This window comes from Lissotriton helveticus, chromosome 8, assembly GCF_964261635.1.
Source record: "Lissotriton helveticus chromosome 8, aLisHel1.1, whole genome shotgun sequence".
NCBI lineage: Eukaryota > Metazoa > Chordata > Amphibia > Caudata > Salamandridae > Lissotriton > Lissotriton helveticus.
Genome location: NC_136069.1, coordinates 6,310,612 through 6,338,176, shown reverse-complemented (window position 1 = coordinate 6,338,176; position 27,565 = coordinate 6,310,612). Strand labels below are relative to the sequence as shown.

General features: G+C 50.3%; 1 protein-coding gene across 5 annotated transcripts in view; it reads left to right on the top strand.

The window, feature by feature from the left end:
* The window catches only part of SPAG17 (sperm associated antigen 17), a 1,244,773-nt gene that overhangs the window by 611,027 nt on the left and 606,181 nt on the right, over positions 1-27,565 (top strand). For all 5 annotated transcript variants that reach the window (XM_078656351.1, XM_078656349.1, XM_078656348.1 and 2 more), the window contains 2 exons: positions 11,045-11,263; positions 23,671-24,105. In XM_078656351.1, the coding sequence (XP_078512477.1) occupies positions 11,045-11,263; positions 23,671-24,105 (654 nt within the window). The remainder of the gene's footprint in view (positions 1-11,044; positions 11,264-23,670; positions 24,106-27,565) is intronic.

Sequence of the window (27,565 nt, the reverse complement as noted above, 5' to 3'; positions counted from 1 at the left end):
CCATTTTTAACTCATTATGTTCACACCCTTGCATATTCCTTTTCGTGTCTTGGTGACCCGAGGCACCCAGCAAGAACATACAGCGTGACCTACGGGATGATAGATACATGGGCAACTTTACTTTCATTTGGAAGTGTTTTTAAACGGCATGAGCAAGCTCGTCTTCTGCAGCGATGGGGCCTGCTCTGTGCCTTTTAGTCACGCCCTGTTTTCATTTGGGCTTCCAGTGCCTCACCGAACTGCCCCATGCTGTCTCGTGCGGGGAGTTTAGGGCGAGGTACAGTTCGTTTCTCACTAGTACAGCATGTCATCTCCATGGGCCGGCCTCAGGCTTCCTGATCTGCCGGCACGGAGTCTTGTTTAGGCGGAGACTGTGCTGGGAGGCCACTAAGGAGGGCAACGTCTCCCGTAGACGCAGGCAACATCTCCCGTAGACGCAGGCGACATGCATGTAGCCACACATGCCACTTTCAACTAAGTATTGCAGCAAGCGGGTGCTGCACTCATCCACGTGTCACTGGCTTGCCGGCACGGGTTTCGGCCCTACCTGGCTTGGACTTCCAACGGTAATAAGGTCAATGCTGCTGATACTTCACTTCCTCGCCTGGACTCCCCCACGAGCCGCCAACTTAGACCCTTAATTTTCTGCGGGTTCGACCGGCATCAGCGTGCAGAGAAAAACACATGGGGCAGCTTCAAGGGGAGAGGCCGAGCCTATCAACGCAAACTTGCATATAGGGTGAAACCTGCAAAAGGTGAGCCACCTTCATTGTAGTGATGTAATATCTCTGTCTAAACGTTTATCAAACAGATACCGTACCATTCAAAACGCCCTATTGTGGGTGGCATTTCCCGTAAACAAACTATCACTGAGCGATGACTGTTTCAGAAACAAAAGTTTAATTGAGCGTAGAGTTAGTATAAACGAGAAAATCAGGTGGACATCTTTCAATGTTCAGCGGTTGTAACAAAAAACAAGCATGTGCGCGAAAAGGCATAAGCACAACCAGGAGTGCTTGAAGGGGGCATGCCGCCAAGAACTCACGGACTGCAGGAGGGAGAGGGAGGGATATGAAGAAAGTAGTCTGTGCAGTAAAGGGGCCAATAGCTATGGAAGGACACAAATGACGACATAGTCGTCATGGGGAGTGACTAAGAAGCTGAAAACCAATCAAAATGCAGCATTTAGGATGTAAGCCAATCCAAAATGTAAGCGGAGCTTAAACGGAGCTTCCCTGCCATAGTATATACTGCATGTCTGAACGAGACAGCGCAAGTGCTGCCTAGGCGAGACCTATAAATGGAAGAAAGATCTCAAAGAATGGGCAATGGGTGAAGAAAATTATATCAGGAAGACCAGAAGTAATGTTAAGCTCCAAGATGTGTTGTTGACGTGGGAGGCAATGATACAAGAGATAGAAGCTCTAGGAAAGATGACTTCACAGACTCCAATTGTCCCGGGGGAGGAAGAACACTACAGTGCGACAGCTCGTCATAGTCAGGGAAAAGAGGTAATAGACACGTAACAAATTGCGTTAGATATGGTGATAGCATATCATTTAGCAGAACCGGTTTATTAAGGGAGGTGAAAAGAGTTATTAAGTTCATTAACCAATGTACTCTATTCGATAATTGGTATCATTGAGAAAACAAAACTGTAGACATAAGTCCCTCTAAGTGTTATATCAATAGATCCATGTTGAAATACAATTTATAAACGCTGTAACGTGTACATTGCACTTGTTACATTGGACACTAAAGAAATGTAAAAAAAAAAAAACAACCCTCACTAGAAGACTACAAACCATCCAGAACTTGGCAGCCAGACTCATCCTCAACCTCCCACACAAAACTCACATCACACCACACCTCAGGGAGCTTCACTGACTCCTGATACACAGAGACGCGCATTTTAAACTCCTCACACATACATTGAAGGCACTACATAACACAGGCCTCACCTACTTGAACAGTTGCATCTCCTTCTTCCAACCACCCAGACACCTCCGTTCCACGGGACTCCATCTCAAGCACATCCCACACACACACAAAACAATATCAAGACCGGCATTCTCTTACATCGCGGTCTCCCAGTCCATATCCAAGCATCCTCCTCTCTTCTTAAATCCCACAAGACGCCGAAGACCTGGCTTTCAAGTCAACCAACCTACCACAGGCAGGGGTCGGCCCACACACCTGCTCAGCGCCAGGATACACTCATGGGTGATGAACCAACCTACCATAGACAGGGCTAGGCACACACACCTGCTCAGTGCCAGGATACACTCATGGGTGATTAACCAACCTACCCGAGGCAGGGCTGGGCACACACACCTGCTCAGTGCCAGGATACACTCATGGGTGATTAACCAACCTCTCAACAAGTAGGGGGATGAGTGGGCTTTTTAAAGAGGTCCAGGTCCCTTGCCCGTCTGGGTCAATGTGGTTACAAGGATTGGGAGCTGTTACTCTGGGGTTGGTGTCCCACACCAGCTATTGAGTGGTGGTGGGTATGGTCTGGCGGTGTGTTTTAAAATGAAGGAGGGGGGCGTGGCCAAGATTGCGAGCTGAGCGGACGCACTCTCCGCGAGCTCCTCCAGCCTCCGTCCCCTGAACCGTGAATCCGCGCAGATCTCCCCCCCCGGATTGCAGCAGTGCGATTACAGCATCACACGATCACCAGCGACTCACCGAGAGGCGTCCTCCCGGTTCGCAATCGGCACCTGAGAAGATTCCGGGGAGCGGCGACTCCCGGAGGGCAGCCATTGCAGAGCGCCACGCAGACAACCTGCCAGTGCAGCGAGCCGCTCCGAGCCCGGTGCGGAGCGGAGACAGGGGCACCGCGAGGCTGAACGCCGTTAACACCAGCGGCCGCCCTGGCCGAACGCTGAGGGAGAGGGACCGCCGCAGGCAGTGGACAGCAACACCAATCCGGGATACCGCGGGACCGGAAATCCTCACGCGAGGCCAGGGACGCGGCCTGTTAACGAAGCGCCCCGGACCTCTGCCACGAGCCGGGCGGCGACGCGCCTGCACGTCGTAACACCCCCGGAGGTGAGGAGCACAGTGACGACTGATCTGCAGGGGGACCACGACCGAGTGCCCAGCAGCTACAGCGACGGAGGGGTGCGCCCGGGACCCGGCCCACACGGAGCCCGGGGTCCCATAGAGCTGTGACGGAGCGCTGGTCCGACCCGACGCTGCCAGTCGGCGGACCCCTGCGATTCCACTCTAGGCCCAGCAGTGGCGGTGAACGCCGGACTCGGTGGACGACCGGAAACAGCCGGCGAGCGAGAGGCCGGCTGCTCCCCGGGTGAGGCTCCCAAGCGGGCCCCGAGGCCGCGGCCTACAGCCGGAAGAAACTTCCCCCGCCCCGCACTATCCGGCGGACACCCCGACAGCCAGGGGGTCATCACAGCACCTCTTGTGAACTCTGTAACCCTGCCCCAGGCCCGATAAAGGTAGTGGTGCACGGGAGCTGCCGGAGTGGACCGGAGGAGCGTGACGTTCGCTCCTGGAGTGCAGCTCTTCTGGGGGGCCGGGATCGCGGCCTACTGCGGGAGAAGACGCTCCCCCTGTCCTGAACAGTGCAGTAGATACTCCCGCCCCCGAAAGAGGACAGGCGGGGAATGGGTGGCGGAGTGGAGGGCTCGAGGTGCCGACTCTCAGGTGCGCTGGAGCGCTAGACCACACAAGGAGATCGCCGACTACAAAACTAGCCCGTATCACGGTAAGGAACCCACCTCAACGTGCGCCCAGTGGGTCACCATCAGCACTCGGCAGGGCCTTTGAAAGCCCGGGCTGCCCTGGTGCGAGCCTGTGGAGGGTCTCCGTGGGCTGGGACTGACGGACTGAGCGCTGCGCGGGGCCCCCTCGCGTGTGCCCGCGGGGACGTGAAGGGAGCGCGGGGCATGGGCCGGAGGGTCCGCGCTGCGAGGAGGGGGAGCCCAAGTGCCCCCACAGCCGACGACCTGACCCAGAGGAGGATCAGTGACCCTACACAGGGGGGGACCACTCTAACCCCTACACCGAAGGCAGAGACCTGCAGAGCCGGGGATACGGGCGTGCCCACTCCGATAGGACTTTAACCGCCGCTCGCCTGCCCTCCGAACCACCCTTGCGGGCTGAGCGACACCACCCACATGCCGGCGCCCTCAACAATGGCTGGCAACAGGGGACCCAAGAAGGGCGACCGAACACTGCCTGAGATGTTGAACAGAGGGTCGTCGAAACCCGACAAAGGGCAACATTCACCGGGCCCCTCGAGGACCCCACTGGAGGCGGAAGAAAGAGAACCACCAGTCACCAGACCCTTCTTGGAGTCTCTCTTCAGCTCCCTACGAGATGACTTTCAAACACTGAAACAAGAGGTGGCCGGGGAAGTCAGAGAAGTGCGGAGGGAAGTGGATGGCCTGGGTGAGAGGGTAGCTACAATGAGGACGCTGGCCACTCCAGAGACGTAGAGATCGAACATCTGCAGCAGGAAGTGCTCCGTCTACGGGATCAACACTTGGACCTGCAGGCGCACAATGAGGACCTGGAGAACCGGTCCCGCCGCAATAATATCAGAGTCCGAGGAGTGCCATCCAAAGAAGAAGGGGAAGACGTCACCACTTACCTGCAGTGCATGTTCAGGGAAATACTGGGGGAGGCGGAAGACTTTCCCATCCGGATAGACAGGGTACACAAAGTGGGCCTGGCACGCCGGGGCTCAGCGCCGCCACCGGACATTCTAGCTTTCCTACCGGACTACCCGCTTAAGGAACGAATTCTCCGCGAGGCGAGTTAGCAACAGTCGCTGCACTTCCGAGGACACCCGATCGCACTTTTCCAGGACTTATCAGCGATTACACTCCAAAAACGTAAGACATTTAAAATTGCGACTGACTTTCTGAGAAACCATGACACGCAATACGATTGGGGGCACCCTTTCCGACTTATCTTTCGCTGGAATGGCACCTTACATCAGTTCCGCTCCCTCCAAGACACCTGCGAGGTATTGGGCATCACCGCATCCGATGAAACCCCATCCACACTGTGTCGCAGACACTCCACTAGAGACGGCTGGCAACGGATTCTGGACCGCCGGCCCTCTGCCTCCTCCACCCGCCCAGACTCGCCTACCATCCGGTCCGGCATGGACAGAGCAGTACAGGAGGCAGCCAGGGGCACGACCACCAATACTGTCGCGTTGACAGCTTGAGATATCTCCGGGGGGAGATTGATGCAGCCTTACTATGATGCAGGTTTGGGGGTGCGGGGGGGGGGCAGACGGGGGTGCGGTGGCAGGACGTCCACTACCTTAACCGACCATGGTCTTGTCCTTGAGGGACCGGACTGGGACTATGGGGCCTGGGAGTTCCTTGCGGGGCGTGGCAGGGGGAAGTGGGGAATGTTGGGGGGGGGGGTTCGTTTTTGGTGCTCGGGGACCCGGGTTGGGGGTTGTTCAAAGGAAGTTGGGGGGGAAGGGAATGGACCATCCAGTGTTCTAATCACACACACTTTGCCCAGACATTGCTCTTATACACTTCTTAGCACTGAGCCGCCCTGCCCGGGCTCTGCTCCCCTGCTCGTGCTGCTATTGACCCTATGACTATGGCAGCTCTTAAGGTAGTGTCCCTTAATGTAAAGTGACTGAATAACCCAGTCAAAAGGAGAGCAGTCTTGTCTTTGCTTGAAAACACCCATGCAGATATCTGTCTCCTACAGGAGACCCACCTGTTAACTCGTGATTGCCAAGGATGCGATCTCGCAAATTCCCCACACAATTCTTTTCCTCCAACACTACCAAGACAGCAGTGGTGGCGATCTTGATTTCCCGGACCTTCACAGGGGAGGTTTTGCACAAGTTTGCGGAACAGAAAGGGAGGCTCCTGGCGTATAGGGTTAAGTTGGGGGGACTAGTGTTCACCATAGGGTCGATATATAGCCCCAACGAGCAACAGGAGCGATTTTTTCGCTCTGCCCTGATGGACGTCACGGCCACAGCAGACAGACACATTATCCTAGGGGGTGACCTGAACATGGTGTTTGACTCGTCTTTAGATAGGTCAGCGCAGCAATACCCACAAACGGGAGAAATTTCCCATGGAAGCAAGACCCAGCTGGAGGACCTAGATCTCCACGATCTTTGGCGCCACTTTCACCCCACTGATAGAGACTACTCCTTCTACTCACATGCGCATAAGACGTACGCGAGATTGGACCATCTTTTAGTCATGGGGCCGGTGTGTGCCCTCGCTACGGAGTCAGAAATGGGGGTTCTCTCCCTGTCTGATCATGCGCCCGTCACAGGCACCTTTCGCCTCCCACCGATGTCCTCCTCGCGAGGAGTTTGGCGCCTCCGGGACAACCTACTACATAAAAAACCGGTAGTGAAGCACATCATGGACTCGATCCGGGATTATCAGGCCCACAATGGTAACACTGAAACCTCCTTAGCAACGCAATGGGCAGCCCTGAAGGCGGTGCTCAAAGGAGAGTTCATAGCGATATCGTCCGCGGAAAATAGAGACCGACAGACTAAACGGGACGAACTCACCCGCTCCGTTCGAGAACTGGAGCAGGTGCATCAACGCACGGGTGCTCCTAGGGTATGGAGACAACTTAAGGCTGCGAGGAAACTCCTATCGGCTCTAGACACGGACAGAGCGGAATATGCAGCACTGCGTTTGAAACATGCATACTATACGGGAGGGGACAAGTGCGGCCGGCTGTTAGCAAATAAACCTCGAGTGGCGCATCAACGACACTTAGTGAAGGAACTTCGGGTCTCAAATAACGAGACGGTCAAGGACGATGACCGGATTGCTGAGACCTTCCGCCAATACTATGCGGAGCTCCATGCCGGTGCACCCCCTTCCTCGCGGGCGGAAGCGAACTATTTGAACTCGGTCTCTCTCCCTTCCTTAGCGCCGGAGCAAGCAGAATACCTGGAAAGGGACATTCGAATTGAAGAAGTGATTACAGCCATCTCTAAACTCGAACATGGGAAGGCCCCGGGCCCAGATGGCTACTCTGCCCTCTTCTATAAAACGTTCTGCTCCGTGCTGGCCCCTATTCTTACTCGCCTATTCAACTCATTCTCTGCTCCTGGAGCTCTTCCACCTGACTTGCTCCGAGCAACCGTATCGGTCATCCCCAAACCGGGGAAAAACCGGACTCACTGCAGCTCATACAGACCGATCTCCCTCCTGAACATTGATCTCAAGCTATACACCGGGATCCTCGCGGCCCGGCTGGCACTCCATTTGCCGGGTCTAATTGACCCGGACCAGGCGGGGTTTGTCCCAGGGAGACAGACGGTCGATAACACCAAGAGAGTGGTTCACATCCTAGAGAAGGCCTCCCGGATCCCTGGGGAGATAATGCTGCTAGCCGTGGACGCGGAGAAGGCGTTTAACCGAGTGCACTGGCCTTATTTAGAGAAGGTCCTGGCTAAGGTGGGTATCGGAGAGACGTTCCGCACCCTAGTATTCAACTGCTATAAATCCCCGTCGGCGGTGGTACGAGTGAACGGCTGCAGCTCCCAGAGGTTCACTATAGAGAGAGGCACCAGGCAGGGGTGCCCGTTATCACCGCTGCTTTTTGCTCTCTATATGGAGCCTCTGGCCCAAAGGATACGTCAAAACGCATCCGCAACAGGAATAAGAATGGGGGGATATACCCACGCGATTAGCCTCTATGCAGATGACGTTATATTGACCTTGGCTAACCCGAGAGGGGCTCTTCCAGCGTGTATCGCAGAGCTGGACACTTTCGCATCGGTGGCAGGTTTCAAAATGAATATGGGGAAATCAGCAGCCCTTGATATCTCCATAACCGCGGCCACAAGGTCGGAACTCCAGAGTCTTTTCCCAATGCACTGGTCTTCGGATGTTGTACCCTATTTGGGCATCCTTTTGGCACCCACCTTGCCTACTATGGTCAATGCCAACTATGCGGCATTAGGAAAGAAAATTAAGGAGGAACTGAGACGCTGGGACAAAGGCACTTTGTCCTGGCTCGGCAGAGTGGCAGCGGTGAAGATGACAGTTCTACCACAGGTTCTATACTTATTCCGGGCCCTGCCGCTCCCACCTCCCAAGGGGTGGATTCAGCAGACGCAGGCGGACCTGGCACGGTTTATCTGGCAAGGCTGCAAACCCCGTCTGAAGAGAACCCTCACCATGCTGGCCCCAGAGGCAGGGGGTCTAGGGGAGCCGGATCTACGCAAGTATTTCCAAGCGGCACAACTGCGCTATCTAGTTGAGTGGAGCAGACGAGAGTCAGATAAACACTGGCTTTTTCAAGATCAGGCGGTAGCGGGCAGGCCACTACAAGAGATACCCTTCTTACGCAGAGCACACCGCCTCCCCAATCTATACGCATCCTTTGTCACACGAACCCCACTGCGAGTGTGGGACTCCACTAGTGTTGTCCATGATCTCACCACGTTCCCCTCCCCGTTTACGCCAATAATTGAGAACCCGGATTTCACCCCCGGGATGGAAACAGGTGCCTTTCAGAGTTGGCGGACGGAGAGATGCACAGCGCTGTTCCACATGTATACCACAGAGGGCGTTATCCCATTTGAGGATTTTAAGCGCGAATATCATCTAATGGAGGCGGAGAGGATGCGGTACCTACAGGTGCGACATTGGGCGCTGCAACCGCAGGTGCGTGACTTGGCGGACAGGCAGCTCTCGCCCTACGAGAAGTGGCTTGTAACACGTGCTTCGGATGCGAAACTGATTTCGGATCTTTACAAACTTCTACAGCCTCCCTCTTCTCATATCTATAACCCGGGTAGAGTGCGCTGGGAACGGGAACTGGGGAGGACACTGAGTCATACTGAGTGGGACCAGATCTCATACCGAGCACGACACTCCGCATACCACACCGGCCTTACTGAAACGTTTACCAAGGTGACCACTTACTGGTACTACACCCCAGAAAGACTGCACAAAATGAATCATAATATTGAGGGCACATGCTGGCGGGCTTGTGGGCAGGTGGGCACTCTTACACACATCTTATGGGATTGCCCGTTGCTGCGCCCTTACTGGAAAGAAGTCTTATACGAAATAGACACACACTTTGACATTGAGTTGCTGCGCTGCCCTGCTTATGTGCTGCTAGGCTTACCCAACCGGTTGATGTACCCCCTAAACTCCCGAAGAGGCAGACAGATAGCAATAGCGCTAGGCTCAGCGGTTCAAAATATTCTTATACACTGGCGCACCACTACAGTCCCCTCTAACACGGGCAGGCTACACAGGTTATGGCATGTCTTGGGCATGGAGAAGCTGTCGCTCACAGTTGCGGGTGACGTAGACCAATTTAATGACCTGTGGCAACCATTCCACTCAATGCTGGTTACAGAATTTAAAGAACTCACGTGTCCACGATATCTTAGACTCTTGAGACTAACGTCAACTGCAGACTCAGCTATCTAAAGAGTTCAAGGCAGGATCAACCAGGGGGGGATACGGATGCCGGGGAATGGCTCCAGGAAGCACACTGGACACTGGACGGGGGAGGGAGAGGGGGGTTAAGGGAGGGGGAGGGTTGGAGGGAGTTGGAAAGGGAATTGTTTATTGGTTTGTCATTGTCGCTGCATGCGCATCGCTGACGGTACCGGCTGGTCACCTCCTTAGCAGAGACTTTAAGCAACCGTGCGCTCCAGAATAGCGATATTATGTCAAGATTTATCTGCAACTATTGTTTCATGTTTTTGTGAATAACTCAATAAAATACTTTAAACCTAAAATGAAGGAGGAAGAGGGATGGGGGACCCCGCTTTAGCGGAAGTAGGGTCCTCCCACACCCAGCAAGCTAGGTGTCATGCTTCGTCATATGGACCTGCTCCTCGTTGAGCCGGCGCTGCAATGCTCAACGGGCACCCGCGAAGGGGCTCTTTGTCGGTGATCTTTTGTTCCTTAGCCGTATGGTGAAGTGGGGGGGGGTGGCCCGTGGGTGGTGTAGATATGGTGTTGTGAGTGCGTGCTAAAGTTTAAAAGAGGTTGGATAGTCCAGTTCAAATAGGCTTTATTCTATTGGTAATCCACATCATTAAAAAGTCAATAAAAGTGGAGAGGCACTACCCTTGATAGGGCTGTTCAATTTAAACTGTGCTCTACTCTCCGGGTCAACATGTTTCTTGCCCTAGTGGTTCATAAGGATACCGTGGCAATTCTTCAGGACCAGTCAGTGTAAGTGCTGGGTAAAGTGTGTGTTATCTACACTGAGTAGTGCTACTGTTGATGTGCTACCTCTCAGGAGTGACTACAGGTCAAGCGTTTTGTAGTCACTGTATATATAAAATGACCTAGGGAGACAGAAAATGCAAAGAAAAAGCAAAGAAAAATGGACGTCAGCCACTGCACTAAGTGTAGCTCCATGATACTAACAATCTGTATTGGTTAGGGACCCTAAGTGAAGTCGCCTCCTTACATCTCCTAGTACTATAAGTGCGGTAGTACATTCTTTAAAAATGTTAAAGCATCAATAGCAATATCATGGAGAACTTTATAAAATCATACGAAATCTCTCTCCTGCAAGCTTGGCAGGGCCAGGTACACACACCAGCTCAGCACCAGGATATCCTCGCGGGTGATAGAGAGTTTTAAAAAAACACACAATATAAACTGCTAGTATAACCCTACCACCCACACATTCAGATACCACACACAAACCTTTTGAAGATCAGAGTTCTTCGGCTGCTTCATCAAAGCTTCAAAGCGCTATATAAATGGTACATACATAATAGCTGCATTCCAACAACCCAGAATGTGCTTTAGGCTTCACGAGGGGTGTGGAGAGCGCTCTGTAAATGCCAACACAATACAATCCCAGAAGAGCTCAATGTCACAGGTCAGTATCTTTTTCACACTCTGCAGCCAAGTGAGTTTTAAAAGGTGAGCTTCAGGTAAAATCTAGTATGTACATTTTACCAGAAAGAAATACAATCGGGGCTCCGCTGTAGCTGGTTACTGACTTTTGCAAACTTTGTGAACAGTATCATCAGAGGACCGTGTCATTGCTTTGATGTGCTCTTTCACAGAGTTCTTTGGTTGGCCGGAGGTAGAAAGGGCCTTCAAGCTGTTCACCTTCGAGAGCATGAAGTTGAGGGGCTTGGACATCCATGGAGAGATGGAAGAGCTGGGCACCAGGCGTGAGGGCCCCTACATCCCTTGGGATGATCCTACAAGATTCGGGCGAGAGGCGAGGAGAGCATCCTTCGTGAGGAAGATGTATGAAGACGAGGAGCTGAAAGGTGCAGGTGAGCGCTCCTTGCATCAGCCCCAGCCATGCACAGCCATGGTGGGGACCACATCTTAATCCAGGGTTTGTCGACAGTTCCTGAGCTGTACTTAATTTCTCGGTGTCGCAATCATGAATGATTCTGTGTGTTTGCAGCAGGAATAAATGCATGTTCTAGAGCAGAAGCCCGCCTTGTGGGGTGGTAATCTTACTTGTGCTTTTTGGTGTGCACCTGTGTGAGAAGTTTGCCTGGCATATGCTGTCCACTATTGTAGTGGGAACCTTGCACCAGTCTAAACTACCCTTATTGATGGTAGGTTAAAGACAACCTTTATAGAACGCTATCCTAGTGGAAGCTGTGGAGAGCAGCCTTCAGGCCAAGTCTTGAAGGAATGTAAAGCAGCTTGTTTTACCAGTCTATAATCTCGTGAATGACCAAATGAAAGCAGAACCACTCCAGGTACATAAATAAAATATATGTATTTATTCTAAACACATCCCTCTAGTCTCTTTATGAGGCTACAGGCAAAAGTACATTCAGTAAACTTATTTAGCACACAGCAAATTAGCACAATATATGTTGAGCCCTAGGGGCGTACCAAACCATATATTAAGAAAGTGGTATAAGAACCACGCTTGACATAGATACAAGGCCTAGAGCCATTAGAACCGCTGGAGCCACCAGGAACCACCCAAGGTAGTGACACAGGGGACCCACGGGGACGCATGCAGTGTCTAAACACAGCCGCAAATCACCATTAACTTCTATGGGGAAAGTTGCAAATGGAGTTTTAAAGATTAAGGACACTTAGAAGAGGACTTGGAGCAAACCCCTTTAGAACAACACCTACGGGAGTACCAGAGTACTCGAGTTACCTCACCCAGGTAAGTCGGGTGCATAGGTGTCTTTTCGTGTCGGGTTTCGTCGTCGATTTCAATGGCGAGCTGCTGAAAAGTGCTGCAGGCGACCAAGTGGAAAGTGTCCGGGTGGATCCAAGGGTGGATCGGAGATCTGAAGAACCTGAAAGCAGAGGAGACAGAGTTTGGGTCACTAGCCAGTGACCAGAAAGGCGATGAGCGGATACCCACCGATGTCGGGTCCTTTAAGGAGAAGAAGGTGAAGCTTGACTCTTCAGACACGAGGACCAGGGGGTCTCAAGGACAACCAGGAGCTGCTTTGGAGCTGTCCCATGAAGGATGTCGAGTGCTGCGGAGTCGGTTTCCAGATTGGACCCAACAAGCCTTGGCAACAGCAACACACGCAGAAAGGAAAGATTGGCTTCAGTGCAAACTAGCAAGGTCTGAGAGACTCACCCTTTGGAGAGGAGTCAGGGCACGTCTGGAGCAACCAGGAAAGCCCAAGAAACAGAAGAGTTACCTTCATGGGGAACCACCAGTCGACAGACCATGGATTGCAAAGGAGCCTCAAGTGGAAATGCTAGAACCGTGCCCACGGAATACTCGTGGCGTGTAGGCCCACAATCTTCAGTGCAAATGGTGCTCAGGGCTTGGACTACAAGTAGCCCAATGCACAACTTCAGGAGAGCTCGGGAAATCGATGCACTTGTAAATGTGCACGGTGTCCAGGAGTTCCGGTCCCATGTCACTCGCGAGGGCAGCGGGTCTCAGCCTTGCTGGGATCTCGTGTTGGCCTCTGTGAAGTCTGAAAGTGCATGTCCTGAGTCACAAATCCGCTGGGATCCGGCGGGAGCCTTGGAAATGCAGACCGGCAAGATGCTTCTTTGGTGCCTGTTTGAACAGGGGGGGGTCACTCCTTGACCCCAAGGTAGAAACTTCTGTCGATGTAAAAGTTCCAGGATATATGTTGCAGAGTTTCGTCCAAGTGTAATCTGAAGTCCTAAGGACTGGGTTCCTATACTTATACTAAGTTAGTGGGTTGGACTTACTCTGGGGACCCACCTATGGGAGGGTCTGGGAAGAGGGGTGGTTACACCCATTCTCTTTGTCTAGTTTCGCGCCAGAGCAGGGACTGAGTGCCCCTGCAACCGGTTTGAACTGGGGTATGCACAGGGACACCAAGTGTGCCCCCAAAACTGTCTGAAAAACATTCTATGAATGCACCCACCCAGCCCCAATACACTAAATCCTGTCTGGGGGGACCCTCCCTGTGACAGGAAACCTATTGTCCAGAACTCCCCTGCCGGAGTTTCGTCCAGCAGCAGGAGGTCAGACTCGTGTCTGTGGCTGCAGCATCCATTTTGTAATGCTGGGGCTCTTTTAAACTATTACTGGTTAGGTAAGTGTGTACATGTCTTCTCCCTCTAGAAGGGTGGAATTCTACCCCCGCCGCCAGGACTGGTGGGGGGGAGGGTAGGATTCCAAAGTGTTTGACACCAAACACGACATGTTTCCATGCAGCCATTCCAAAGTTAGCATTTACCGCGAGGTTTTAATGCACTTAAGAGTATATGGTCTGGCTGCATCACAGAATAGCCTCAGAGAATAGATTCCGAAAGCTGCAAAGGGGTCCTGCTCATGCAAGGGCACCCTCTCACACAAAACCAAGCACCCTGCCTTCAGGATTGATAAGTCCTGCCATAGGAGTGACTTATAGGTTTATATGTGTTAGTGATTAAAGGTAGATATAGGTAACCTATATCTTAGTAAGGGGTGCATGCACCACCTTACCCAGGCTGCAGTAGCAGACATGTGGTGCCATTTTGGAAGGCTTCCCAGGGGTGGCATGGTTTAGCTCCTGCTAGGCCTCTGGGTACCTATGCCCTTAGTAGCTAAGGTACCATATACTAGGGACTCACAAGGGTACCCCAGTAACCATTCTGGTGTGTACCTAATGTACATGCAATTAATTTAGAGAGAAAGCAGCTAGGCTGGGGTCCTGGATAGCAGGGCCCCAGCCAGACTAAAGACGAAAAACAGTGAAACACCAGCAAAAAGTGGGGGTAACCATAGTAAGCAGATCCTACTCCCCTACAACCTGCATTGTTACACTGCTACAGAGCACTTCTGACACATAAAACATCGATATTTTAATATGATTTCTTCCCCCTCATGTGGAACAATTATACCCTTCTTTGTTGCATCATCCGTCAGGTGCATAAGGAAGGGTCCTCTAATTGAGTTACCCTTCAACGCTATCACTTATGTGCCGCCCGAGCTCACCGTGCTGCGGTCAGGATGCTAAACAACCCCAGTGTGCATTTTACGGCTTTTAAGAAGTGGCCTTCTAAGGTTTGGGCTCCTCTTACCTTACTAGTGTAAGAGTCCTGAAGGAGTCTTTAAAACTAACTTTTCAAACTACAAGCGGTGAAGGCCCAGCACCTCTGCGCAATGGTCCATAATTCAGATTAATTTCTAAAGCCTTAATCACGCTCAACTCTCAAAGGTGCCCCCGCCGCTCTGATCCAGTCTTCATAACTTCATCAATTTTTCTGAAAGGAGCGTCGATATTTGTACTTTGTAAAAAATCAGTTATTGAATTCCTTAAGAACCAAGTCCATAGGCAAGTTTACTTTATAGAAATGTTCTGTTTTTATTCCATAAACAAATCTTTTCAAGGCAATCCAGTCCAAAAACTCATATCATCGAAGTATATCAGCCGACGCGTTTCGTCCACCACTGGCCGTCATCAGGGCTGGAAAACAAAGAAAAAAATACACAAATCAATGTAGACCTCAATGCGTCATTCCAATCCCAATGTATACACTACAAACATTATATTCATGTTGTTACTCCCCCTTCAATTTTGCAATCAATCAATGCCCTTCAAAACCTGCGTATATACAATCTCATGCAAACCATTAGGCCCAAGAAATTAGTAAACCAACACACATATTACATCAATTGTTTATATTGAATTCATTCCTCTGTGATATATATATATGCATTAACCTAACTATAACCTCTAACCCTTCCTCTCCCAACCATCAGTCCACCAAGCCTTCATGACATTACCAACATTTTGGACGTACCTCAAAATTAATTCACTTTCAATTAACTCCTTTATGTCCTTCTGTACTGTGTCACATTCTCCCATTAATCGTGATGCTTCTTTTCTACATCGCGGAAACAGAAAGGCACCCTATTGTAATTCTGACAAATAATGGACTTTTCCCTTTAACATGTGTTCGACATTCTATATTGTAAGACAAGGTTCCATGATTGCCAAAGCACAATGCTCACTTTAGGTCCAGGCCTACTGAGATCAGCCCCGCCCTGAACATATTGGTTCTAAAACCTCCTTCAAAGCGTCAAAGAGCTCATAACCAGGAACTTAAACATACCTCAACATTCACTGTCTTTCGGTATCTTTCAGACGCAAGAGGCATGGAGGCTTGAGATTCTCTACCCAGGCTCTACTCCTCTGGAACTCCCTTCCCCAAGAACTCCGTCTCCTCCCCATCTATGCTCACTTCAGAAAGTCACTTAAAACCTGGCTCTTCTCTCTAACCCACAACTAATTCCTTCACGCCCTGCACCTCTCAGCTCTTCCACTCTAGCACCAAGAAACCGCTGGTGAACGTGCACTCTATAAATCCCATTTATCATATCATATCATATCATCTCCTATAAGTCCTTCTAAAATTCGTCACTTCCTTCCGTTAATGGAACAAATGTTATCTAAAAAAACAAATCAATGGAAAGCAGCTTCGATATACTGCCAAAAAATCCCAGACCTTCCTCATAACCTTCTATGCGATATAGTCCTTATTGTTGAATTAAGATCCCAGTTTATCACAGCTTGATGGTCATTTTAGATCCAGCCACTCCATGTATGTGGATCCCGGTAACTTCAGCCTCTTTACATTCTTTCCTCTAATATGAGACTTAATAAGCAAACCTCATTCTTGTCAGCACCCTTGTGGTACCCATCATGCATCCCGCATTGTGGAGCATCCACCCCTTACAAAGATGCAGCCACACCTCCCTTCTTTCAGGAGTTCAACCTGATTAGTGGAGCATTTGAAACTCCTATGTGATTGGCCTGATGATTCCCGCTGTGGAGCTTGGATTGGCTCGTCGCCCGTTCTTAAGTAGCTCAGGGACCAATCGTAAGCCGCGATTTCAATACTTTTAATTAACATGTCTGAATCGCGGTTCCCTCTTGAGTCCTCACCCTTTCAGAGTATTTCCGGCATACCATGCCCCCCGGAAGTGACCTAAGTAGACAAGAGTACGGGACAATCAAGCTCATCAGGTGGACCTGATGAGAGGAGGCTGGTGTGCATCTCTGTAAGAGGGGAGGGGGAGGGAGGGGGGGTGGATACTCCGCAATCTGGGTTGGATGATGGACCTGTATAATATGAGTTTTTGGATTGGACTGCCTTGAAAAGATTTGTTTATGGAATAAAAACAGAACATTTCTATAAGGTAAACTAGCCTATGGACTTGGTTCTTAAGGAATTCAATAATTGATTGTTTACAACAGTACAAATATCTACGCTCCTTTCAGAACAACCGATGAAGTCTTTAGCAGTATGTTGTGTTAAAAGGCGTGACCACACTCACGCGGAACAGACCACCCCGGTCAGTACTCGCGTCATCAGAGTGACTCTGTGGTAAGACCACCCCGGTCAATACTCGCGTCATCAGAGTGACTCTGTGGTAAGACCACCCCGGTCAGTACTCGCGTCATCAGAGTGACTCTGTGGTAAGACCACCCCGGTCAGTACTCGCGTCATCAGAGTGACTCTGTGGTAAGACCACCCCGTCAGTACTCGCGTCATCAGAGTGACTCTGTGGGAAGACCACCCCGGTCAGTACTCGCGTCATCAGAGTGACTCTGTGGGAAGACCACCCCGGTCAGTACTCACGTCATCAGAGTGACTCTGTGGGAAGCAGTGGCTAGATGTTACACACAGGAAGAAGTTAGAGTGGTCAATCTACCCCCTACTCTGAGCCCCACTCTATTTAATCTTTACACCGGCCCTTTGGCAGATATTATGGATAAATACCAGATCACCATGGTGTCATATGCGGATGACACCCAGCTTGTAGTGACCCCAGCACAGGACTCCAATGAGTCAGCGAGGCAGTCCTCCTCCTGTCTTGATGATCTAGCCTCATGGATGTCGAATAACTGCCTAAAGCCGAATGGTAGGAAGACGGGGGGTATGATCATTGGGAACTCCCCCTCCGTTCAGTGCTCAGCCTGGTGGCCCCAAGGCTAGGGCCAGTCTCCACGGCTAAAAGAGAAGGAAAACATCTTGGAGTGTGGCTTGATGCGAAACTATCTTTCGAGTCCCACATTAGGAAGGTCGCAGGGAGATGCTCTGGCACCCTTAAAATGCTGAGGAAAACCTTGGACATCCTTCTAGCCTCGGCAAGGAAAACTCTAGTCCACACTCCGGTGACCTCGCAGCTGGACTGAGGGAATGTCCTTTATCTGGGAGCATCGAAAGGAAGCCTGCAACGGCTGCAACGCATTCAGAATGCGGCAGCACGCTTAGTTCTCAATCTACCTACGCAGGCTTCAGCGATGAAAGCCCTGGACTCCCTTCACTGGCTGCCAATCAATAAAAGAATTCTCTTTAAAGCCTTCTGTTTCTGTCATAGGAGTCTACAGGGGAAAGGTCCCAACTACCTGTTTGATCTCCTACCACCCTACAACCCTGCCCCGCAGCTGAGATCAACAGGAGCACATCTGCTCAAAGTACCGAAACCCTAAAGAGCAAGGATGGGTGCTCGCTCATTAGGTTATCCGGCAGCCAAAAATCAGAACACTCTACCACCTGCGCGACGCACTGAAAAAGTTGAGAACATATCTACCGCAGAGGTCTAAAAACCTGGCTGTACCAGTTACAAAACCGTGTCTCCCGGTTTGACTTCCGCATATAACTGTTTCTATAGCACGGGAACACACACGTTGATGTAGCCAGGCGCTTTACAAATGACTTTATTATTATTATTATTATTATTATTATTATTATTATTATTATTATTATTATTATTATTTCTACTGGAGGTTCAGAGGAATACCTGAGACCAAAGGCAGCCTCTAAGATTAGTGTTGAGGAAACGCTGGTGGCATCACCAGTCTGTTTCTGGAGGTTCCACCGGCTGCCTTTCTGTTTTGAGTCATTCCAACAAAAGAGACGCGATCATGAACTGCAGACCGATGTTATATTTAGATATTATTTCACTACCAGTTACTGCTTCTCTCTGTCCCAGTGTTCAGATGACTTCCACAGAGACGTTGAGCAATGCAGTAATGAATCCCTTGGGGCGTGCGACAGGCAGCCTCGGTCACACCTGAGTTATACCTTCTTCCCCACTATTGGGCGGTGTTCATGGATGATGGTTGCCCTATACAGAGAATATCCAGAGGTACTGAGCGCCTTCATGGCTGTAGTTGCTTCTCTTTGTCTCAGAGTCGAATGCGATTCTCAAATCTGCCAGATTGACAGCATTTGATGGCCCGTAGCCCTCCTCGTCCTTGGTTTCTCTTACGAGTAACTTAGATATGGTTTCATTGGCCAGTGATCTCCCCTATGCCTTCCTGATCCATGTCTCCCGCGTGCTGTAGACTCCATGATGGTCACTACTGCAAGACTCGGGGTGAGAGTCCAGGGAGGAGAGGGTCCCTCCTTCATCGGGAGAGATGATAGTGTGCAGCATCACCCCTACAGGCCCTGACCCTCATCTGACCCACCCTTCTAGCGCCAGTCACAGCCCCAGACTACTGGCATCCTAGCACCCTAACCAAAGAACCCAAAGTGGAAAATGCCTGGGGTGTTGTACCCGCACCTCTAAGACCCACCACCAACCTTTGCCAAGGTACTTAGGGCAGTACCATAGGCCAGCCTTACACTACTGGTCTAGAACTAGTGAGGGTGTTTAAAAGTTTGACAGCTCTGAGAGGGACCAAGACGAGGTTGAGTATAATGCGGCTCCTGATGAGAGGCACTCACAGCTCGGAGAGGGACCGAGACGAGGTTGAGTATAATGCGGCTCCTGATGAGAGGCACTCACAGCTCGGAGAGGGACCGAGACGAGGTTGAGTATAATGCGGCTCCTGATGAGAGGCGCTCATCGGTCTGAGAGGTACCCAGACGAGGTTGAGTATAATGCGGCTCCTGATGAGAGGCGCTCACAGCTCTGCGAGGGACCCAGACGAGGTTGAGTATAATGCAGCTTGTGATAAGAGACACTCACATCTCTGAGAGGGACCAAGACGAGGTTGAGTATAATGCGGCTCCTGATGAGAGGCGCTCACAGCTCTGAGAGGGACCAAGACGAGGTTGAGTATAATGCGGCTCCTGATGAGAGGCACTCACAGCTCGGAGAGGGACCGAGACGAGGTTGAGTATAATGCGGCTCCTGATGAGAGGCACTCACAGCTCGGAGAGGGACCGAGACGAGGTTGAGTATAATGCGGCTCCTGATGAGAGGCGCTCATCGGTCTGAGAGGTACCCAGACGAGGTTGAGTATAATGCGGCTCCTGATGAGAGGCGCTCACAGCTCTGCGAGGGACCCAGACGAGGTTGAGTATAATGCAGCTTGTGATAAGAGACACTCACATCTCTGAGAGGGACCAAGACGAGGTTGAGTATAATGCGGCTCCTGATGAGAGGCACTCACAGCTGTGAGAGGGACCCAGACGAGGTTGAGTATAATGCAGCTCCTGATAAGAGACACTCACAGCTCTGAGAGGGACCCAGACGAGGTTGAGTATAATGCGGCACCTGATGAGAGGCGCTCACAGCTCTGCGAGGGACCCAGACGAGGTTGAGTATAATGCAGCTCCTGATAAGAGACACTCACAGCTCTGAGAGGGACCCAGACGAGGTTGAGTATAATGCGGCACCTGATGAGAGGCGCTCACAGCTCTGAGAGGGACCCAGACGAGGTTGAGTATAATGCGGCACCTGATGAGAGGCGCTCACAGCTCTGAGAGGGACCCAGATGAGGTTGAGTATAATGCGGCACCTGATGAGAGGCGCTCAGAGCTCTGAGAGGGACCGAGACGAGGTTGAGTATAATGCAGCTCCTGATAAGAGGCGCGCACAGCTCTGAGAGGGACCCAGATGAGGTTGAGTATAATGCAGCTCCTGATAAGAGTCACTCACAGCTCTGAGAGGGACCCAGACGAGGTTGAGTATAATGCAGCTCCTGATAAGAGTCACTCACAGCTCTGAGAGGGATCCAGACGAGGTTGAGTATAATGCGGCACCTGATGAGAGGCGTTCGCAGCTCTGAGAGGATCCAGACGAGGTTGAGTATAATGCAGCTCCTGATAAGAGTCACTCACAGCTCTGAGAGGGATCCAGACGAGGTTGAGTATAATGCGGCACCTGATGAGAGGCGTTCGCAGCTCTGAGAGGATCCAGACGAGGTTGAGTATAATGCAGCTCCTGATGAGAGGCGCTCACAGCTCTGAGAGGGACCCAGACGAGGTTGAGTATAATGCAGCTCCTGATAAGAGGCGCGCACAGCTCTGAGAGGGACCCAGACGAGGTTGAGTATAATGCAGCTCCTGATAAGAGGTGCTCACAGCTCTGAGAGGGACCCAGATGAGGTTGAGTATAATGCGGCTCCTGATGGGAGGCGCTCAGAGCTCTGAGAGGGACTCAGACGAGGTTGAGTATAATGCAGCTCCTGATGAGAGGCGCGCACAGCTCTGAGAGGGATCCAGACGAGGTTGAGTATAATGCAGCTCCTGATGAGAGGCGCGCACAGCTCTGAGAGGGACCCAGACGAGGTTGAGTATAATGCGGCTCCTGATGAGAGGCGCTCACAGCTCTGAGAGGGACCCAGACGAGGTTGAGTATAATGCAGCTCCTGATGAGAGGCTCTCACAGCTGTGAGAGGGACCCAGACGAGGTTGAGTATAATGCGGCTCCTGATGAGAGGCGCTCACAGCTCTGAGAGGGACGTAGACGAGGTTGAGTATAATGCGGCGCCTGATGAGAGGCGCTCTTAGCTCTGAGAGGGACCCAGACGAGGTTGAGTATAATGCAGCTCCTGATAAGAGTCACTCACAGCTCTGAGAGGGATCCAGACGAGGTTGAGTATAATGCGGCACCTGATGAGAGGCGTTCGCAGCTCTGAGAGGATCCAGACGAGGTTGAGTATAATGCAGCTCCTGATGAGAGGCGCTCACAGCTCTGAGAGGGACCCAGACGAGGTTGAGTATAATGCAGCTCCTGATAAGAGGCGCGCACAGCTCTGAGAGGGACCCAGACGAGGTTGAGTATAATGCAGCTCCTGATAAGAGGCGCTCACAGCTCTGAGAGGGACCCAGACGAGGTTGAGTATAATGCAGCTCCTGATAAGAGGTGCTCACAGCTCTGAGAGGGACCCAGATGAGGTTGAGTATAATGCGGCTCCTGATGGGAGGCGCTCAGAGCTCTGAGAGGGACCCAGACGAGGTTGAGTATAATGCGACTCCTGATGAGAGGCGCACACAGTTCTGAGAGGGACGCAGACGAGGCGGAGTATAATGCAGCTCCTGATGAAAGGCGCTCACAGCTCTGAGAGGGACCCAGACGAGGTTGAGTATAATGCAGCTCCTGATGAGAGGCGCTCACAGCTCTGAGAGGGACCCAGACGAGGTTGAGTATAATGCAGCTCCTGATAAGAGGTGCTCACAGCTCTGAGAGGGATCCAGACGAGGTTTAGTATAATGCGGCTCCTGATGAGAGGCGCGCACAGCTCTGAGAGGGATCCAGACGGGGTTTAGTATAATGCGGCTCCTGATGAGAGGCGCGCACAGCTCTGAGAGGGATCCAGACGAGGTTGAGTATAATGCAGCTCCTGATAAGAGGTGCTCACAGCTCTGAGAGGGATCCAGACGAGGTTTAGTATAATGTGGCTCCTGATGAGAGGCGCGCACAGCTCTGAGAGGGATCCAGACGAGGTTGAGTATAATGCAGCTCCTGATGAGAGGCACTCACAGCTCTGAGAGGGATCCAGACGAGGTTGAGTATAATGCAGCTCCTGATGAGAGGCGCTCACAGCTCTGAGAGGGATCCAGACAAGGTTTAGTATAATGCGGCTCCTGTTGAGAGGCGCGCACAGCTCTGAGAGGGATCCAGACGAGGTTGAGTATAATGCGGCTCCTGATGGGAGGCGCGCACAGCTCTGAGAGGATCCAGACGAGGTTGAGTATAATGCAGCTCCTGATGGGAGGCGCGCACAGCTCTGAGAGGATCCAGACGAGGTTGAGTATAATGCGGCTCCTGATGGGAGGCGCGCACAGCTCTGAGAGGATCCAGACAAGGTTGAGTATAATGCAGCTCCTGATGAGAGGCGCTCAGAGCTCTGAGAGGGACCCAGACATGGTTGAGTATAATGCCGCACCTGATGAGATGCACTCACAGCTGTGAGCAGCTGCCAGGCATCCTGACAAAAGGAAGAGGATTCATTCTGGAGGAGTCAGGGGCTGGACTGGAAGTCATCAGCATGGGTTAGTAAATGTTTTAAAAAGCTACCAGGCTGACGAAAGAGCAAATAAAACTCTCTTCTAGAGAGTTTGAGAAGAATCTAAGAGGACCCACAAATAATAGTCTATTTAACAATGAGGCCAAGTGGTAGTTTTTCAGCACATCTGCCACATGGATTGAGAAAAACGCTGTAGGTTTTTCAGTTTTCAGGAAGATCTGAGAGGCACTCATAACAGGATCTGATTCGAGCTTGACTCAGTACTGCAATGACCTCTCAGCAGCAGCCTGTGCCCCTGAGACAGCGGTGTGACTCTCCCAGGGCTTCCCTCAGTACTGCGATGACTTCTCAGCAGCCTGTTCCCCTGAGACAGCGCAGTGACGCTCCCTGTGCTTCTCTCAGTACTGCCATGGCTTCTCAGTGGATTCCATTATGGCTGATTTCACTCAAACCACGGCTGACAATGGAGCTGGGGGCCTCCATCGAGTATTCACTCCCACCCGCCTGATGGGCCAACTACAGTAGGTACTTTATAAAAAAGGGATACAAGTCTGTGGGTTATTCTCTTAAATGGACGCTCTGTGCAAGAGGTCAGCGGTGCTGCCGCTGTCAGTCACCTTCATGCACTTTGTATCCAGGGTGTCCAAATTTTGTTCCATTTGCGTGGAATGCACTTTGTATCCAACTGAAACTCTTTAGAAGTCTTTATCTCCTGAAAGTGTAATGGCTGTTGCAAAAGGTCACCTTTGATTACTTCTGATTGTATGACTAGAGCCACAGGGCTGGTTTCTGAGAAGTGTTTTCAATCTTTCTGAAGATATGGCACAACTTTGAGAAAGTCAAATACAATTCTTAAGAAAAGTTTTGTTGATCCAAACTGCTGTATTTGCAACAAGGTTTTTAGGTTTAAATATCAGTGAATGGTCCTGTAAGGTAAGGTGCTACTCAAATATTTTTGCGTCACTCAAGCTGCAGCAGAAAGGATGCAGGATTTTGGGTGTTGTGACTTCATAATATCTTATTAATTTTGCATTGAATAACCATAATCTATTTTGTCCCTCTAGGTTTCTATCTGATGCCCCTCAGCCAATACTCACTAGAGTTTGTTAGACATGAAGGCTACATGTTGCCGACGTTCAACAAAGGGGCATCCGACTCAGAAATTGTGAGAAGAGATGGCCCCATGCTGACCTCTCTGGACAAAGAGCCTCCTCCTTCGGAAACTGCTGGAAGAGTTGGCCCCATGCTGACTTCTCTGGACAAAGAGCCTTCTCCTTCGGAAACTGCTGGAAGAGATGGTCCCATGCTGACCTCTCTGGACAAAGAGCCTCCTCCTTCGGAAACTGCTGGAAGAGATGGTCCCATGCTGACTTCTCTGGACAAAGAGCCAATGCCTCCAGAAACTGCGGAAAGAGATGGTCCCATCTTTGGTTCGATGGGAAAAGTGGCTTCTGACATAGAAACCCAGGATAAGGGTGATACAGGATTTATCTGCCCGGGTAAGTGAGATGCTTTGGTCCACCAAGGCGCCAGACCAAGAAACTGCAGCGTCTGCCCCACTCCAGGGTTGGTGTTCACCCATGTGTGGGGTTTTCTCCCCGCATACAGTGTGAGGACAGCATCTGCGCCCCTCACTGCCTGACTCACTCATGTGCTTCTTTTCATAAAAGCAGTTACAGCACAGGCACCCCCTGAGTGCAGCTTTAATTTGTATTCATGAAGGAACCAACCTAGGGTAGCGCCTCGCACCCACACTGTCTGTGACCTATGTCTGGACCTGGTGGGATTTTATTACAACTTTAAGCACAAAGCGCGTCAGGCACCAGCTTGGCACTGTATACTTGCACATACAATCTTCCCACCATCATAACTCTAAATGAATTCCTCAGATGGACCCGAGGAAGGGCGTGAGTTTCAATGCAATTCCCAGCTCTGGATTCCCGGTCTTTTCAGACTCCATCCCCCGGTGCTGTGAGTCTAGATCACACCTAAGAGTTAGTCTGTTCTCCCTTTGGGTGGATGTTATTCTGTGTAGATATTGTTCTGTAAATGTCTTTTTATTCTTAATGTTAAGGTGCTATGGAGACCCAGCTATGCTCAGTTTGATAGCACTGACACTTGCCCTGCACATTTATGATGATATATTTTTTATTTTTTTTAATCCCCTCGGTAGAGAGTCTATTGCTCTAGTCGTGGAAAATGGTTCTTTGTGTCTACTGTGTACCATTTATTGTAAGTTTCTGACTGTTTAGCTGGAATAATTTTATATCCGAATTCGATATAATTTGCATGCAAGAAACATGGTGTACGAAACCAGTATATGTCAAAGGATTCTCCTCACACTGTTTAGAAGCAATAGCATCACACGCAGGGTGGGCAAAAGGGGGGCTACTGACACTTATTTCTAATAAAATTCCCGTAAATATCAAAAAGATTTTAAACCCAGATCCACACTTCCAATTACTGCTGCTGAAGGAAAAGGGGGTGAATGATTTGGTTATAATAATTTACTACAATAATGTCTTTGATCTAACATGTAGTAGGCTGGCATCGGCACTTGATCATTGTTTGGAATCGTTTTTAAGCTCTATACATACAAATGATATTTTATTATGGGCAGGAGGTTTTAGTATCCAGGTCTATGTTTTATCTGATACCCAGGCATATGGCGGTTAACCCGGATGCGATGGGAAATCACCATTTCTGCCAGAATGAGTATGGTGAAGCCTTGAACTTCATTATTGTCAAATACGATCCACAGCTTTTGAGATGTGACGGGGATACCAATGGAGAGTTAGTTCCAACATTGATTGGTATGAATGCGACCTCCATTATTCATCATGTACTGATATCCGCGTCAGTAAATGATATGTGCGGCACACCCATCACAGTAATGGCGGCCCTAAGCGATCATAATCTGATTTTACTGTTATTTTATTTTTGGGGCAGGAGGCACTATTCATTCTCTATCGCAAACACCGTTACCGCAAGCAGGCTTAATGGTATAAGAGTTAAATGGGCAGGCGTTGACACCAACATCACGCTACAAAAAATAGTAGAGAACCTCAGAATAATTGCTTACTGTCTTCAGATGGGGATTGTACCAAACTTGCTAGTCAAACATGTTAACCATATTACTAGCTCCATAAAACTACTCCTGACCTGCCATCTACTAGCGCAGGGAACAACAAAAGGCGATGGTTTGATACGGCCTGCACTAAAGCCCTCCGGTCTCTCAAACATGCTTTGAGTAGCTCTCCGCGGGGTACTTCGGTCAGTAAGACCCTGTGCACCCAATACAAACAGGCTCGGGACACAAGGCTAAAAACACTCCAGAACAAAGCGTGGGATAACCTTGCCCTTGCAGCGGGGATTAAGAACACTCCGCTATTCTGTGATGCAGTCAATGCACCATTAAAAAAAATAAAGATGGTGATATCCCTGAGTTTAGTTACTTTGTCCCCTGTGATAGCTGGGTGGCACATTTTTTCTGATATTTGTAGACAGAACACCGAGGATGCAACAAGGCATACATGGAGGTCAGAAGGGGAATAGGGACCTGCAAAGTAAGGCATTACTCTTGATGAAGTCAAGTTGGTCATTCAAACTAGCTGCAGGGGGACGGGCTCCTGGTCCAGGCCAGTTGATGTATGCCCGACCTCTGGGGGATTATCTTGACCAGGGTTTTTAATGCAGCATCGACGGATAGTATTCCATCCTCCTGGGAGACATCTATTGTTATACCTATATACGAAAAGTTAGACCCTAAAAACTATCGCCCAATTCTACTCTTAGACTCCTCAATGAAGGTAATGAGCAGAGTCCTACCGTTAAGGCTGGAGGAATGGGCGTATGAACAATCGACGCTGACCCGGGTACAGTTTGGTTTCAGGAAGCAGCTGGGGACCGTAGAGCAATGCATTAATCTTGAGCTCCTAATTAGAAAATATACCAGGGCCAAGATGGGCACTCCATCTATGTTTTGCAGATCTAGTCGACCATAATTTATTATGGGCATCGCTGATTTCCCTAGGTACACCCAGACCAAGTGTAGGGTTTCTTTCACGTCTTTACCAGAAGCGATCTAGTTAAGTACGTTTTGGCCCCAAGGAGAATGCATACACAACTTTAAAGTAGGGTGTGGTATTCGCCGGGGCTGCATATTGGCACCACTGCTGGTTTCACTTTTCATTAATGGGGGTGGACAGCCCTTCACAGTCCCTGCAGGCCGATGTCCCTAAGGCTGCAGGATACCCAATACAAGTGCTGCGTTATGCAGATGATGCAGTACTCATTTGTAGAACACCCGTGGTCCTGCAGAGATTGCCAAATGTTGTTGGCAAATATATGGCTGCCAAGAAAATGTTTATTAATAAAACCAAAACATTTACCACGGTTAGTGGCCAAATAAGGAAACCTTGTAGAACCTTTTTTTAATAGTGCCCCAAAAGTTCCAGTGGATTCTTTTTGCTATTTGGGGATTCTGTTTGCAGGCAACGGCTCAAGGACACAGCATGTATTGAATACTAGAGCCAAAATGAGCAGGGGATTTTTAAGTTCTCCTCTAAATTGGGTAGCCGTCCAATCAAGGAAATGGTAGCTATATACAAAGCCAAGGGTGTAACTGATAGAGCGCGCAGGTCACCCGACTAATTAATTTTACCATACACGTATCGGGCCCATAAAATTTGGTTTCACCATACTCATATATCAGGTGATCTTACGCTCTAGCTACCAGTATCCCAGTTCCTTCCTATTTCATTTCCTGTGTGCCCGACTTACCATTCCACTATTACGAGTACCTAATGACCACAACGGATCAGGGAGCTAGTTGTGAAGAAAAAGGCAGACACCAAAACCTCTATACTTTATATATTCAATATTGTACTTTCATAATAACCACAAACTCAAGAAGTTTCGAAAACCTTTATCTAAAATTCATCAAGCTCAGAAAACATG